This window comes from Tursiops truncatus, chromosome 11 (genome assembly GCF_011762595.2).
Source record: "Tursiops truncatus isolate mTurTru1 chromosome 11, mTurTru1.mat.Y, whole genome shotgun sequence".
NCBI classification, from domain to species: domain Eukaryota; kingdom Metazoa; phylum Chordata; class Mammalia; order Artiodactyla; family Delphinidae; genus Tursiops; species Tursiops truncatus.
The window spans coordinates 3,915,996-3,932,130 of NC_047044.1; the positions used below are offsets into that span (position 1 = coordinate 3,915,996).

Genomic DNA, 16,135 nt, shown 5'->3' on the forward strand with positions numbered 1-16,135 from the left:
CCGTGATATGCATTTAAGTTTCTTGCATATATTTTCATGGCTTGATAGCTCATCTCTTCTCAGCACTGAATACTATTCCGTTGTCTGGAGGGACCACAGTTTGTTTATCCATTCACACGCTAAAGGACATCTTGGTTGCCTCCACGTTTGGGCAGTTATGAGTAAAGCTGCTGGAGACATCCAGGTGCGGGTTTTTCTGTAGACACGTTTTCTACTTCTTTGGGGAAATACCAAGGAGAGTGGATGCTGGAACATATGGTAAAAGTACGTTTAGTTTTGTAAGAAACTTCCAAACTGTCTTTCAAAGTGGCTGCACCATTTTGCGTCCCCACCAGCCACGCATGAGAGTTCCTGCTGCTCTACATCCTCGTCAGCACTTGGTGTTGTCGGTCATCTGGATTTTGGCCCTTCTACTAGGTGTGTATTGGTATCTCATTGTTATTTTAATTTGCATTTCCCTGATTATATGTGACGATGAGTATCTTTTCATATGCTTCTTTATCGTCTTTGGTGGCGGTGTCTTTTCAGAAGTTTTGTCCATTTTTAAAATTGATCTCTTTGCTTTCTTATCATTGAGTTTTTAGAGTTCTTTGTATATTTAGGATACCAGTCCTTTATCAGATGTGTTTTGCAAATATTTTCTCCCAGGCTGTGGCTCGTCTTCTTCTCTTGACGTTGCTTCTCACAGAGCAGAAGTGTTTAATTTGAATGAAGTCCGGCTAATGGATTATCTCCTTCACAGATCACACCTTTGGTGCGACGTCTAAAACGTCATTGCCATTATCAAGATCATCTAGGTTTTCTCCTGTGTTCTTTTCTAGGAGTCTTCTAGTTTTACACTTTACGTTGAGGCCTATGATTTTGAGTTGCTTTTTGTGAAGGTTGTCAGGTCTGTGTCTAGATTCTCTTTCTGCATGTGGCTGTCCAGTTGTTCCAACATCATTTGTTGAAAGAGACTTTTCTTTGTTCCATTGCGTTGCCCGTTCTCCTCTATCGAAGGTCAGCTGACTATGTTTATGGGGGTCTATTTCTGGGCTCTCTGTTCTGTTCCGCTGATCTATGTGTCTGTTCTTTCACTGATACCGTGCTGTCTTGATTCTTGTAGCTTTGCAGGCTTGTGTACTGTGCATTACTGTAGCTTTCTGGTCAGTCTTGTGTAATACTCTTTTTAATTAAGAAAATCGGCCAATGTTATTTTTAAGAGATGCCACGGTAAAAATGGCTCTGCCTGCAGCTGGCCCGCTTTTTGGGGTGTCTGCTCTGCTCACCCCATGTTACCTGGCAGTGACTTCCAGGCCCCTGTGGGCCCCTGGGTGGCAGGTCGTGGGGGGAGGGGGACCCCCTCTTCATCTCCCCAATGTTGGTGAGTCTGGTTTTGTTTCTCAGGCTTGTGGTGAGTGTGTGTACAGGGGGGGAGTGGGGAGGGGGGAATTCCTTGATGTGGTTTGAACATTAACCATTTTATCAGCCAGACCAGGCCTTGTGGCAGCCGACGTGGACATCTCCCACCGCTGGCTTCCTGGGGCCACTCTAGAGCGGAGTCCCCGTCAATGTCACTGCAGTCTCGGGGGGAGGGGGAGGAGGGTAGCCGCGTCCCTGTGGCACCTCGGGCAGGTCACTCCTTCTCTGAGCCTCTATTTCCTCACCTGAAAACTGGGTCCCAGCCCTGCCCAGAGAGGGAGTGAGGCCAGGTCAGTCAATGGGCAGAAAGCCCTTTGCAAACTGTAAAGTGCCAGGCAGACCTGTGAATGTTGAGGTCAGCAGGAGTGAGCATGGGCCAGGCAGCCCACTGAGGTGGTGGAGATGGGCCAGGAGGAGAGCTTTCCGGGCGCTTCTGTCCTAATTCACAGGTGTCTCCCTGTCTCCTGAGGGACGAGGGATGTAACGTTCCAGGCACACGGGTGCAGGAGGTAACGGGGGTCCCTGACCTGGTTCTTCCTGTCTCCCGGCCCCAGCTTTCTCCCAGGCCGGGCCGTCGACCTGGTGAACGGCTGGCGTTGAGCAGATTGAAACATCCGGAAAGCCTGGTGCTTTGTGAAAGAAATAAGACTGGAGAAGGAGGAAGGGGTGCCTCCTGACACCCCTGGAACTCGAGGCCTGGGAGTTGAGACTCTGTTCTTTGGTCAGTGGGGAGCCATGGAAGGTTCCTGGGCTTGGAGGGAATAGCGGTTGGAGGGAGATCACCCTGGTGGGCCCTTCTCGATCTCTGTAATGTACAAGCCCCTCTCAGGACATCCGTTCCCTTGACTAAGAGACAACCCGTCCGAGGCTGGAGCGAGGCTTCACCAAGCCAGGGACACGAGCCCTGGTGGGTGCCGGCTACGCGGTAGGCCGCTGCTCTCCAGCACTAGCTGTGCTCCTGGGTGGGGGCCACCGGGCTCCCCGTGACTGTGGACAGCTCCTCATGTTGCAGACCTGGAGACGAGCCCAGGCCAGCCCAGGGCGGAGCCCCCTCCCCACTCGGCGGGACAGCGCACAGCAGGCCTGGCAGAATCATTTGTTACGTCCAGTGAGTCCACCCAGGCTCCCCAGGAGGACATTAGACACTGCCTGAGCCAGTCACAGGTGTGGGCTTACCGGCCAGCAGCTGTTCCTTCATTTTCTACCAGAAGCTGCACCTGCCGCGCCTCTGAAGCCAGGCGGCCAGGCACAGCCCCTTGGTGGTCTGCTCAGACATGGGCCTCCCTCTGCCAGAGACCCGGCCTCACTTCCTGCCTTTCCTCCAGTCTCCCACCCCCACTTTCTAGCAGCCCTCTCTGACCTCAGACTCCACCTGGGTCCTTGGCTCCCTTCTCTGCCAGGCTGACTCCCGCTCACCTTCTAAGACAAAGTGCCTGCTTCTCTCCTCCTCCAGGAAGCCCTCCCTGCTTCCTCTCTGGCAGGGCCCTGATGAGGGACACCCAGGGGCCCAGGGAGCCCTTCCTGAAGGTCAGGAGGACTTCCTGGAGGAGGTGATAATGGAGCAGAGGTTTAAGTCAAGAGGAGACAAAAGGGAGTTACTGACGAAGGACTGTCAGGCGGGCCTAACACTGGCCACTCACATCTCTATGGAAACGGGCAGGGTAGCATAGTGGTCAAGAAAGTGAGTTCTGGAGCCCCTGCTGTGACCGTGACCCCTCTGTGCTTTGCAAGAGGAGAGTAAGCCATGGCCGCACTGGGCTGTGGGACTGAACAGTCCACACATGGAAAGCGTGGGATCGGGACCGGTCGCTGGGAACACGGTGCCCAGTGGTCATCGAGTCACAGAAGCCCCCAACGGGAGGTTACTGGGCTGCATGACCAGGGGCTGAGAGATGCCAGGTGCCTGTTCTGGGGAGACGCCAGGAGCAGACCCAGACAGTCCAGCCCTAGATGAAGCCTTCAAGCCCCTCCGGCCCGGGCACTGCCCCAGGGGGTTGGACAGAGACCCCGGGGGAGGGACAGAGACCCCGGGGGAGGGACAGAGGTCACCAGCATCCCATGGAGCAAGCAGGACGAGGGACTGTCCAGGCCCAGGGAGGGGCAGAGGGGCCAGCTAATGGCAGAGTGGGAAGTGGGGCTGGGCCCCTGGGCAGGCCAAAGTTGGGGAACATATAATTTTATCGTCCAAACAAGGACACATTTTGAAAGGATGGGGGACACTAAAAATCATTTCAATTATCAGTTGCTTGAACAAACAAAATCGTTTTATGGTAATGATGGTTCTATAAAACAGTTATATTCAAAAAAAATTTGTTTTAACAATTACTTCTGAAATAATTTAAATAAATTGTATCAGTGTACATTAAGGCCCCTTAAAAAAATAAGCCTGTTCCAAATATTATGAACATTAAAAAAATAACACATGTAGAATGTCGATTCTTGGTCACACTCACATCTTTGAGCCCCATCTATTTGTTCCTGGAATTTCTCTCCACAGTGCATTTTAAAAAATATGGTCTTATTATTTTTAAGGTTTATTTCCATCAGTTCCAATCATCTTCAAAGCTGCTTATGATGTGAATGTATTGGTACCTTTGCTCAATGCTTCTCTGCAGGTCACAATGTTTTAGTTGAGAAGATTCTCTGTCTACGGGGGCTGGGGGACCTGGTAAGCTCAGAAGAAATTCTATAAACAAAGGAAGTTCTAAATTCTAATATTTTGTGTAAACAGTTCGACCCAAACAGTCTCACAGACACTGCCTTTTGGCCTCCATTCAGGGTGCAAATATCCAAGAGCTAAAGACAAACCGTAAGAGACACATCTTGTCAAATAAGTTGTCTACCACTTATGATTCTTTTTAATGATTCTTCAAATTTAGATGCTGCAAAACTGTGGCCCATTTCAATCCAGACTATAAATGTACCCAGTTAGGGAGATCGGGATTGACACGTATACACTAATATGTATAAAGTAGATAACCAATAAGAACCTGCCGTATAAAAAATAAATAAATAAAATTGAATTTAAAAAAAATGTACCCAATTAACAATAGGAACCCCATCCCCAGATGCTTCTCACACGTCAGGCTGTGCCAACGGGCAACTGTACAATTACAGAATGAAGCCTCGTCACCCTTTGCTTTCCCACCGGCAAATGGGATCGACTCCTCCCTTGGGGATGAATTTTAATGTCTTCTGGTTTGCAGGCTGCATTTTGAATCTTTGCAATTCTGTAAAGGCTTTGAACGCTGAAGCTTGTGGTGCTCTATTTGTTGAAATACTTGACCGAGAATTTCTGGTGAATTGCAAGTGAAATTTAGAAATCTCACTCCCCAAACACTTGTGAGCATCGTAGGTCTCTTGGGCTGAGTCATGAAGCATGGCTCCAGCGGCTCTGGGGCTGAAGGGCGACAGGGGGCAGCGGGCGGCATGTGCCCTGAGGGCTGGGGCACTTTCTATGCAACGCCGCCGTGTCCTCGAAGAACCTCGACTGTTAGCCCTGGCCGGGGCACATGTGAAAACACATATAAAGGCTGATCACCACAGCTCCTGATTTTTTTTTTTTTTTGCGGTAGGCGGGCCTCTCACTGCTGTGGCCTCTCCCGCTGCAGAGCACAGGCTCCGGACGCGCGCGCTCAGCGGCCATGGCTCACGGGCCCAGCCGCTCCACGGCATGTGGGATCTTCCCGGACCGGGGCACGAACCTTTTCCCCTGCATCGGCAGGCGGACTCTCAACCACTGCGCCACCAGGGAAGCCCGGAACATTGCTTTTAACACCAGAATCTGTATCGCTGGACAAACCGTTTTGCAAAACCAAATCATTTTGTCTTCGCGCGGAACTTCTAGCTGAGTTTACGAGCATGTTCACAGTCATGTCACCCCAGTCACCTCGTCAGAAGTGACCTCTGAAAGCTTTACCTTGATTGCATAAATGGGGTGGAAACGTCTGCTGTTGGACCGGCTGACCCGTGTGCCACTGCCGGCGAATAGGAGGGTCAGCCCCCCAGGCGTCCCGAGTCAGGGCGCTGCAGCCCCTACCCCAGGACTCCCGCCAGCGACCCCTGTCCCGGAAGCACAAGCCGCTGCTGCCCAGGGCCCCGTGCCCTGTCTGGGCTGGTCGGCTCTGGGGGACCAGAGGCTGAGAGGTGGGCCTCGTGAAGACCCCTGGGCTTCTTTCCCTGACTCAGAGCCACCCCCAGTCAGGAGCACGGGGCTGGGATTTAGAGAGCACTGGGGAAACTGAGGCTCAGAGCCAGAGAGAGAGCCTGGGGTCTGGCCGCACCTGTCTCCTGGGGTGACGGCAAGGACACGGCCAGGATCGCTGCCCGTGAGGACGGGGGCCAGCAGGGCTCTGCCAGGAAGCAGTGGCTCCCTGGGGATGTCCCGTCTCCTAAGCCACTTCGCCCACAGCCTGGCCTGTCACCGTCGTGGCTCCACACCCACGGCTCTGTGCTCTGGGTGGTGTTTCCTGCGGCCGTTTGTGGTCCAGCTTTCATGCCCCTCGGGGTTCCACACGCCACACTTTGGGACTCACTGGGCAATACCCACGTTCATCACTGCTGCGGCGAGAGCACCTGGGAGAGCCGGAGGCCTGGCCCAGCAGAGAGAGCGGGGTCCACGGGGTAGCTTCTGGGCTTCTCACCCGTGGAGGGTCACTGCTTCCCCATTGGGCTTCCAGCTGTTCCCTTCCCCCTGCCTCAGTGTCCCCACTTGTACAATGAGGCCACTGACCCTTCATGCCGTCGGGAGCTGCTTCCCTGGGGCCTTGGAAGGGACAGGGTCTCGGAACGGTCTGCTGAGCCCGGGGGCTGCACACACCACCTCAGAGCCCGCGGAGCCCCAGTCCTTTTCCCTGCAGCCCCTGGGTCACAGCTGCCCAGGGCCAGGCCTGGACGGGGAGGCCGTGGAGCGGGTGGGAGAACCTGCCCCCACGTTGCTTAGAGAGGCTGCTCCCAGCACAGGCAGCTGGGCCAATAGGCAGAAGGCTCCCCAGAGGGCCTCTCTAGGGAGGCTGCTTTGAGTGACTGAGGGTCACTGTGTCCAGGTCTTGGGGCCCCGGGTCAGCCCTTCCCCGCTCTGGGCCTCAGTCTCTCCATCCAGAAACATCGACATGGCCACAGGGGTACAGTGACGAGGTTTCCAGGTGCCAGGGTGTGGCTGAGGGTGTGGCTGAGGGTGTGGCTGAGGGTGTGGCTGAGGGTGTGGCTGAGGGTGTGGCTGAGGGTGTGGCTGAGGGTGTGGAGAGGTCTGTGCCCATTTCACAGATTGGGAAACCGTGGTCAAGAGAGCAAGGGAGGGCCCTGGGGCTGGAGCAGGCCTGGAGGCCCTCGGAGGTCCCAAGCTCCCCCACTGGAACAGGCACCCACTGCCCACACCCGTCAGCTACGTGGTGGGTGCTGGGACACAGCCGTGAGCAACACAGACCACCGAGCAGGTGCCCCCTGGACCCACCACTGCATCGCAGCCACGGGAAGGAACCACGGAGGCAGGAACTCTCTGAGGAGCTGTGCTGGGGCCCGCAGGGTAGATGAGGCTGGAGGGACGGGTGGCTGTTCGATCACAAGGGGACCGTGTGAAGGTTGTGAGCATCGCCTGCTGGCAGAGGCTGAGGGCTGAGGGGCCTGAGAGGAAGCCAGGGAGGAAACAAGGAGTGGGGCTGGCTGCGGCCCCCAGGAGGGGGAGGGCGGTGGCTGCGGCCCCCAGGAGGGGGAGGGCGGTGGCTGCGGCCCCCAGGACAGGGCGGGCGGTGGCTGCGACCGGCTGGTGGGGTGTGAGCCGGGAGCGCCCACTTTGGGATACCTCTGGAAGGTAGAGCCGATAGGATATGCTGACGGATGGACTGCAGGGTGAGAGAAAGGGGTGGCAGGGAGGTCCGAGGATTTGGTCTGAGCCTTGGAAGGAAGGAGGGCTGGGCTCAGAGCCGGGGGTGGAGGAGCTCAGGGATGACGGCCTCACTGGAGAAACAAACGAGGTCTTGGGCTGACGGGCGGACTCGGGTCTGATGGGACCGCGAGGGAGGGCGTGCAGGATGCAACCCTCGGGGGCTGCAGCCGTCTCCCGTTTCCTCTCTGGCAGCCTGACCACTGCACGGGTCCCAGCGCCTCTCCTCTGCTCCTGTGTGCCCGTGCCCCGCACGCTCATACCGCCTGCTGGGCACAGAGAGCCCTAAGGGCCGGGGAGGCACGACTGGGGTCCCGAGACTCAGCCCTGATTTTTGCAGAGCTTAGGCCGGGGGGCGGGAGGGCGCGCTTGCCGCAGGGGAACACCCACCACGGCCCTGCCGGCCCGTGTCTGGGGTGGGAGGTCCTCACCCCGTTCTGCCAGGTGGGGAATCAGCTGGGAGCAGCGGTCACGCGCCCCGGGCCTCAGGGCCAGCGCTGGGATTTGGACGGCGGGCGTCGGAGGCCAAAGCTGCTGCTTTTCCAGGGCTCGCGCCCGCCTCTGGGGCCTGTGGGAATTTTCTCTCCGGAGGGTCCTGAAAGGCCGGAGGGGACGGGGTGCCGAGTCCAGCTGATGGAGGCGAAAGGGCCACATGCTTTTTGTGGTTGAATTATCCAAACACTGAATCCCTCTATCCGCCCGGGCGGCTGTGAACCCGCTGGCTTTGTCCAGCCTGAGAACAGCGGGGCGCGCGGGGCCAGACAAAGGCGGGCGCTGATGCGGCCTTTTCCATGGTCCGGCAGAGAAAGAAAGGCCTGCTGGACAAAGCCCGGCAGAGCCGACGGGGCGGGGACGGGGGTCAGGCTTTAGTCACGGTGGGGCTGGCGGGAGGGGCGAGGGGCGCCCGCCAGAGCTTCCCAGCAGCGGGCCCCGCTGAGAGTGGTCAGGATGAGAAGGTCGCGGCAGGAGCCGGCCTGCCAGCGGCCCCCTGCATCCCGGGGATGGGAGGCCCACCCCAGAGGAGGCCTGACAGGGACACCAGGAGACCCCCCGCCCCCCAGGGCGCCACTGCCATCAGCGCCCCCCCAGTCTGGGCCCAGGGCCTGGCCGTGCATCCTGGACAGACTAGGGCTGGTCTCACCACACCTGGCTGGGCAAGGCCCCCCCAGCTCCACAGCCAGCAGCCCCCCGGAGGAGGCCAGCCAGCGATGGGCCCAAACTGACTTCTGAGAGAGAGGTTGGGGCAGTGGGGCAGGGTGGGCGGCAGCGACAGTCCTCAGGGCCGCCACCTTTAGGAGCCAGGCACACGGAGCTGGGCTGGGGACTCCCTTCTCCTCACCCTTCTGCTCTCTGGGACCCAGCTCTGCTCCAGGTATGGGTGTCCGAGGAGTGACCACAGGCTGAATGCCAGGCCTGCGGGGCTTAGAGGGGGGCCTGAGCCGCAGGGAAAGGCAGGGGAGATGGGGTGCCCCAAACAAGAGGAGACCCCAGCGGGAAGCATGGGCAGAGCCAGGCCCCACTCCGGCCCCTCTGGCCTCGGCCCCCCGGGGCCTGTCTGAGGATCCAAGGCCGTGCCCCGGGCCCACAGCAAGCAGCCAGGCCCCACGTCTGTGCCCAAGGCCCCGACGGATGGCAGGAAGCAGCGGGGCAGGGATGGTGCTTCCCCTCAGGCTGGGGAAGGAGGGACAACAGGGACAGAGGGAGGAGGGGGTTCTGGAAGGTGCGGTCGCGTGGGCCCCAGGCGGGGCGGGGGAGCCCCGCAAGCACTGAGGTCTCAGCAAGGAGCGCACGGGGTGACAGGCTCATCCTGCATTTTCCAGCTCCCTTGAGGCTGCCTTGCGAGGCAGCGGGAACAGGGAGGCCCGGCCCTAACCAGGGCGGGCAGTGGGAGGCCCCTGCGGGCCGTTCAGGACCGCATGGAGTCGAGGTGAGGGATGGCGGTGGTGGCGGGTAGCCAGGGTCCCCTGGGTGAGCAGGGGGGACAGTGGGGCCTGGGGCCAGCAGGGGGATGTCCTGCTCTAGGGGCGTCCGGACGCCAGGAGAGCAAGCCCTGGAAACACGGGCCTGACCTGCCAGGCCTGGGACAGCGCCTCCGCACACCATGGTTACATCGTTTAGTCCTCAGGACGGCCCGGAGGCTGCTATCTCGTTTACAGCCATGGAAGCTGAGGCTGGGGGACCCAGAGCGCCAGGCCCAGCCTGAGGACCTCGGGAGCCTCTCCTCACCGTGCCTGGCGGCTGCCTTGACGAACCCAGCCCCCAGCCGACCTCAAGACCCTCGTGCGCTCCCGCGGGAGTGCCTGCACGGTGCCCGCGGGTGAGTCCGGCTCACCCCAACGCTGAGCCCACCTGGGGCCCCGGGGGCACCGCCGGGAAGACACGCGGGCCTGGCCAGGGTCGCCGTCACCCTCTCTCAGGCAGAGCAGGGCCCCTAAGCCAGGAGGTGGAGCCCCGAGCCTCACCGCAGCCCGCAATGCCCTCTGAGGCCTGTCCCAACTCCCATCTGGGTCCCACCAGCTCTGCCCTCGGCCAAGAGCGTGTGACGTCTGTAGCAGGAGGAGAAACAGCCGCAGGGGCCCGGCCTGCTGCCGAGGGGCCTGGCTTCCCCCCAGCTGGGAGGGCGCATTTCTGGTGAGGAAACAACGCAGCTGATCCATCCCCCATCAGGTGGTGCCCGGGGAGGCTGCCCCGGCCGCCACCAGGCCCTGGCCGCCAGGCTCCGGCCACGACCTTCCGCCAGGATGTGACTAAATGCCTGACCGAGGTCTGCGGGCTGCGGGGAGGGCAGCAGCAGTGCCCAGCGGGCACTCAGAGGGTCGGGAGTGGCTGTGTGTGTGTGTGTGTGTGCTTGCATGCGTGTGTGCACGTGTGTGTGCATGTATGTGTGTGGCTCTGCCCTCAGGTCCTGGCACCAGGAGACGGGGGCCCCACCGAGACCCTGGTGGCCCACATCAGACCGCCCGGGGCTCAGGTCCCTGCTTCTGCAGTTTCTGCCTCGTCCGGCAACTGACCCTCCCGTCTGAGCCTCCACTTTCCCAGCTGGAACGTGACAGTGATGATTCTCACTCCACAGGCCTGTTGTGAACGGCAGGAAAAGAGGTCACTTCTCCAAGCCCCCTAGAGTAGCCCTTGGTCTGAAGCAGGCGCTCAGTAAGTGGTCACTTGTCCTCTGAAGAGTCCAGAGCCTTCAGGGACTTGGCCAAGGGTACCAGCGAGACCTTGTACGAGGAGGCAGCGCGGAGACCTCGGCATGCGTCATGGCCTCCTTACAGCCTCTGGATATCCCATTGGACTCAGCAAACCTTTCCCAAAGTCCTACAACAGACCAGGCTTTGGGTCCAGGCTCAAGGGCTAAGGATCCCAAGATGATCAGAACATGGTGCTTGCTCTTGAAGTCTGACGGGGCGCCAGCACCTGCTTCACGGGGCTCGGGTGCAGTCAAGGGGGGCTTCGTGGAGGAGGGAGCATTTGAGCTAAATGTATAGAACGTGCACACACTGGCCAGTCTGATGAAGAGAGGGAGGGGCAAGCCCGGAGAGGGACCAGCACGGGCAGAGGCCTGGGAGACAGGCTGCACGTCAAGTCCACATGTGGGATTGAGTGACGTGTAGGGAGGAAGCAGGAAGGAGGGCGGAGGTGTGTCAGGCAGGGCCAGGGGACGCACTGAGCAGGGGCACAGATCACCTGAGGCCCACGCCTGGTACCCACTCCCTCCCTTCCAGCCCCGGGCGCCCGACGAGAAGGGTTTGGTGGCGACCCCCCGGCCCCACATGGGGTGTCCGGGGGCCATCTCCGTGGGTGGCGTGGGCAGGTGTGTGGGTCCACACACGCCGGGGGCAGGCGGGCAAAGCCGTCCTGGACGAGGAGGTGGCTGGACCTGCTCTGGACTCTGTAGATGGCCGTGCGGCTCCCAGGGGGCTGGGACCGCAGTGGGCACTCAGCTGATCCTGCCGGCCCAAAGCCGCCTGGGAATGGCATTTGCGTTGTGGATAATGAGGGCGGAGGGCGCGTAAATTCCAAAAAGCTAATGTGTTTGGAGAGAGCAAGTGAGCGGCCCGGAATGCTCGGTCACTGCTGGTCATCGCTGGGCCTGGCCTTTGTTCCCCGGCCTCTGGGAGCTGGAGTCCAGGGGTCAGGGGGCCTCATCACAGTCAGCAGAACTGGCCAGGTCCTGATCAGACTGCGAGTGGGGGTAACCCCCAGGCTCCCCTCCCCCACCCCCGGCCAGGCCTCCCTGTGCACGGGGAGGGCGCCCACCCCGGCCCCCCAGGTTCACGTCAGGTGTGGGTAGGCAGGGAGACCTCGAGGCAGGTGGTGGTGGCAGCGGGGACAGTCAGGGACAGAGGGGACACCGTGAAGGGTGAGCCTGAGGAACGGGGCAGCCAGGGGGCTGAGGGGCCTGGCGAGCAGGGCTGTGGACAGGCGTGCCCGTCCCTCTGCCTGACGTCGCCCTCAGCCGTGTCCCAGGGCCCTGCTCGGCCTCCTCGCAGGAGGGGGCTCCACGGGGGGTAGTTAGGAGATGTGCACCCCAAGCTGACTTCCCGCGGCAGCGCTCAGACTGCAAGACCCGGTGGGGCCTACTGCTGGCTTCCCTGGGGCTCCAGGACCCACCGAGCAGACGGGCCAGCGCAGGATCCTGGGGTGAAGAGGCTGCCCGACGGGTCCAGGAAGGTGGCAGAGGGGGAGGGTGCTTGAACCCAACCCTGAAGGAAGCCTGGGATTGCAGAGCCCGGGGAAACCGAGGCAGGGTGCTCCAGGGAGGGGGGAGTAGTGTTGGGAGGGGAGCTTCCATGACACCACAGCTGGAGCTGGGGCAGGACTGAGGATCCGGTCCAGACTCCCAGTCAGGGCCTCTTGGCACTAAATCACCTTTCCAGAAATTGCTAAGCACCCCCTGCCCTGCTTGTAGCCAGGCCATTCTCTCCAGGGCGTCAATGACAGGGGCAGTGACAGCCACCTCCTGGTGGCCTCTCGGGAGGGCCTTATGCCGGGGACGTGGCCTGGGCCTCTGTTCTGGCCCCGGGCGTCCATCCTCCCCCCATCAGGAGCATCTCACTGAGGTCACCCCATCGTGCAATGAACACATGTGAGGCCATTGTGGTGCCATGGTTTTCCCAGGGTCTTCTGGGTGAAGGGCAGTCTGGCTCCAGAGCCGTGCCCTTGACCTCCATGCCCTGAGATAAGGGTAGGAGCAACCTTGTAACCTGCTAAGGTTTATGGGTTGTCTGCACTTTTCCTAAAACACGTCCTGCTCCCTCCAACACCTCCCATGGCTCCCCATTGCCCACAGAATGTGGTGGACGGGAGCCCAGTGTCAGTTTCCTCACACTCTTCCTGAACGTGGCATAGCCACGCTCTCCCTGCCGTTCCTGCCGCGAGGGCCTTGCACCGTGTCCCCCATCAGGATACCCTGCGCTCTCTCTAGGGCTTGGTCTGGGGCCAAGGCAGCCATACCCGCCACCCCACCCCCAGCCCCTGGCTCCGAGGTGCACTCGCTTGAGCCTTTGATGGCAAAGGCCGCTGAGCATCACGCTCCTCCGGGCTCGTGGAGGATGGAGGCCGTCCTTCACTTGCGTCCAGCGTCTGGCCGCAGAGACCCAGTGACCAGGCACTGGTGTGGGAGCTGCGTTTTGGGCATCCCGCCGGACCCTGCTGTAAAGTGGTGTGGGCCGGACCTCGGGCTGGACAGGTACTGGTCTCAGGAGTTCCCTCCTGACGGACACAGATGTCGTCAAACCCGAGGACACCAAAGGACCCGGTTAGCGGTCATGACGCCACGCTCCCCGTCGGCCTCAAGCGATGCCTCCAAGCTTGGAATTATGGTTCCCAAGTATGTACTTACTTGGGCTTGCGTTTGAAAAGGTTACGATTTAAGTATCACCCAATAACACACACATGCCCAGCTACACCCGAAATTACAGAGCAGCTGGGCCCAGGGTCTGGCGGGTGCCCACGGCTTGGTGAGGAAGTGTCCCCAGGCTGCAGGCCACTCTGCCCAGGGAAGGGCCGGTCTGAGCAGTGCCACATACCTGGGCCGTCGCAGGGGGGCTGGGGGCGCTGCTCCCCAGGGCAAGGAGGGTTTTCAGGGCACGCCGAGGACAGAGGGAGGCTCGGGCTGGCTGCATGCACAGAATACTTCGGCCAGTCCCTGATAGCTGAGAACAGACACCGGCTCATCGCCCCATCCTGGCGCCTGGCACAGAGCGGCGGCTCCCGAGACCTGTTAGGAGTTTGGATCTCTGACACTTGCCAGCACTGCGGCCCTGGGCAAGTTTCTTACCCTCTCTGTGCCTCACTTTATCATCTGCAAAATAGGGGTAAGGCTGCTGTAGGTAGAGAAAAGGTGCGCAAAGACCGACCCCAGGGCTCACTTGAGGCAACACCAGGAGATTTCGGGGCACGACCGGCCCGGAGCGGGCAGACGGCAGCGAGCCCGGGCGTGCACCTCCCTGCACACGGCCTGGCGTGTCCCACGTGCCCAGTGGTGGTGGTGGTGTCGATTATTCTCAACAACATTATTGTTCTTGGCCACGTGAAGACCACCGCAGGAGCGAGGGAGGCATGGCAGCGTGGCTGAGGCTGGGGGCCTCTCTGCAGGTTGTAAAAGTCAAGCATGCAGGGGGGAGGTGGAGGCTTTGGGGAGGAGTCCAGGGGGATGAGGCCCAGTGACTGGGACCCGTGGAGGTGCCGCCCCTTCCCTCCCCTCTGACTATAGAACGGGACCAACGTGCCGCAGCTGCACGGCCAGGTCCCCGGCATGGGCACCCACACCCACACGAACCAGCCGCCTCCCGCCCAGCCTCCATTCCTGGGCCTCCCTCCCCGCCCTCGTGCCCTGGGAGTCCTTTCCCTCTCCATCCATCTTCTGCAGGGAGCCTGGCAGGTGTCGGGCGGAGCCTGCTCTTTCCCTTAGAGCTGTGGGACTTTGGGAAAGTTGGTTAACCTCTCTGTTCCCGGGTTCTTCTCTGTTAATAATGGTAGCGCTGTCTCCCCCAGGGTGGGGTGGCTGGGGCTCAGTGGACATCACAGGTGTTCAGCCTAGTGCCAAAAAACACTAGTCGGGTTGGCACTGGGAATGGTGCCTGGACCCCAGGCCAGAGCTAGGGCCCCTGACCCACCGTCCAGGCTCCCAGAGCCTCCCTGGCCACTTGGGCCAACTTGCTTAACACAAGGTACATACTGGTCAGCCTGTCGGCCGCCGGACTACAAGCTGCCCCAGTGCAGGGCTGTGGACTAGGGGTCTCCGGGACTGGTGTGTGGGTGCCCCTTACCCATCCTCAGCAGTCAGAGCAGGGTGGGCCCCTCCCGGGATCAGGAGTGTGGGCTGCGTCTGGAGGGGCGCCTGCTGGCTCCCACTGCGTGACGTTGCCTCGTGTCAGTTCCACCTGCGGGAGCAGCCTGCCTGGGGGCAGTGAGATACGGGCATGGGGAGAAGTCGGAGGCCAGCGGCATGGCGTTGGCAGACGTCTGACCCTGGGCTCATCATGGCAGTGAGTTGGGGTGGAGGTGAGAGTCCCCCTGAGTCCGTTTGCCCATCTTGAGCACTTCTGGACACCGTCTACCATGGACATATCCCCATACGATGTGATAGGCACCATGGAGGTCTGGCCCGGAGGTGGGAGGTGTCCACGGCACAGGCCCTGGGAGGATGGGGCTAGCCTGAACCTAGGCAGCTGGGTGATCCGGGCCCCCCACCCCAAGGGGCGTGCCGGCGTGAGGCTGGGCACAGGGACACGCAAGAGACAGGCACAGAGCCAGGGCAGCGGGGAGGCCTGGGTTCAGGTCCCGGCCCAGACTCCTCGGGGCCGTGTCAACCTGCAGGCCAGTGGCCCAGCCTCCCTGGGCCTCGGTTTCCTTGTCTCTACGGGAAGGGAGCAGAGGTGCCCCGGCAGAGCCGCTGTGAGGAAGAGGCCCGGTTACCATCACTGTTCCCGCGCCTCGCCTGTCGCCGTCGCAGGGTCCCCAGGGAGTGCGGGGACAGGGCAGCGGTCTGGGAGCCGCCAGGCGGTCGAGCTCAAGCAGAGGCCTCCCTCGCTTCACTGGCTTCAGCACGAGAAACCCAAACCCAAAGAGAACGCGGCACCAGCCCTCACCAGTGCCTTGGTGCCGGCAGGGGCTTCCACCCACCGGGACATATGTGGCTGCCACGCTCTGAATAGGGTCCCGGGCGTCCGTCTGCGTTCAGCGGGGGTCCCCTGGGCCCGGGGTGGGGGGGAGGCGGGGCCCCGCCCCCCAGGACCCTGTGCCACCTCCAGCATTCTCTCCCTGGGGTGGTCCCCAGCACCACGCCCCCATCCTCAGCGCCTGCCATCACCCCTGAGGGATGCCCAGGGGCCTGTGGGTATCGTCCCCCGGCCACCTGTCCTGTCCCGGGCGGGCACCGGGGTCACAACTGCTCTGGCTCATTCACATGGGCCTGAAAGGAGGCCCTTCCAGGCAATTGCCCTCCTCGGCTTCATCTGAACTGCACAGGGGGAGGGGCGGGGCAGTCACACAGTATTTTTTCTGTTCTCTCCTGCACGAATGGAATTCAATTAGGAAAGAAGAAACCCAAGTCCAGCCAAACAGTGCTTTAAAAGAATCCTGCAGGAGACAAACATCTCCCCAGATCCTTAGCGAATCAATGAGATCAATGGGTCCTGTGCAGTTTCCTCCCCAAATGCATAGGGTGCAGCCAGAAAGTTCTCTCCCGCACCCAACGGGGGCCAGGCGGTAGGGGAAGCTGATGAATACAGATGGAGCTCACTCCAGCCCCTGACCCTGTTCCTGCCCCACAAACCGTGGTGTGAAAGCAAGACTGTCCCCAAGAAGAGGGGTGGCCAGCAAACCAGGCCAGCTCTGCCGCCTCCCGGG

General features: G+C 60.6%; 1 protein-coding gene across 8 annotated transcripts in view; it reads left to right on the forward strand.

Moving 5' to 3' along the window:
* Window positions 1-16,135, forward strand: part of WNT7B (Wnt family member 7B) — a 103,406-nt gene that overhangs the window by 68,742 nt on the left and 18,529 nt on the right. The window contains exon 5 of one of the 8 annotated variants that reach the window (XM_073788067.1): window positions 4,977-5,349. The exons of 6 other annotated variants lie outside the window; for them this stretch is intronic. In XM_073788067.1, coding sequence (XP_073644168.1) covers window positions 4,977-5,304 — 328 coding nt within the window. In that variant the 3' untranslated portion in view covers window positions 5,305-5,349. Of the gene's footprint in view, window positions 1-1,955; window positions 4,655-4,976; window positions 5,350-16,135 lie in introns of those variants that run through there. One more of the 8 variants, XM_073788069.1, reaches the window with a different exon arrangement.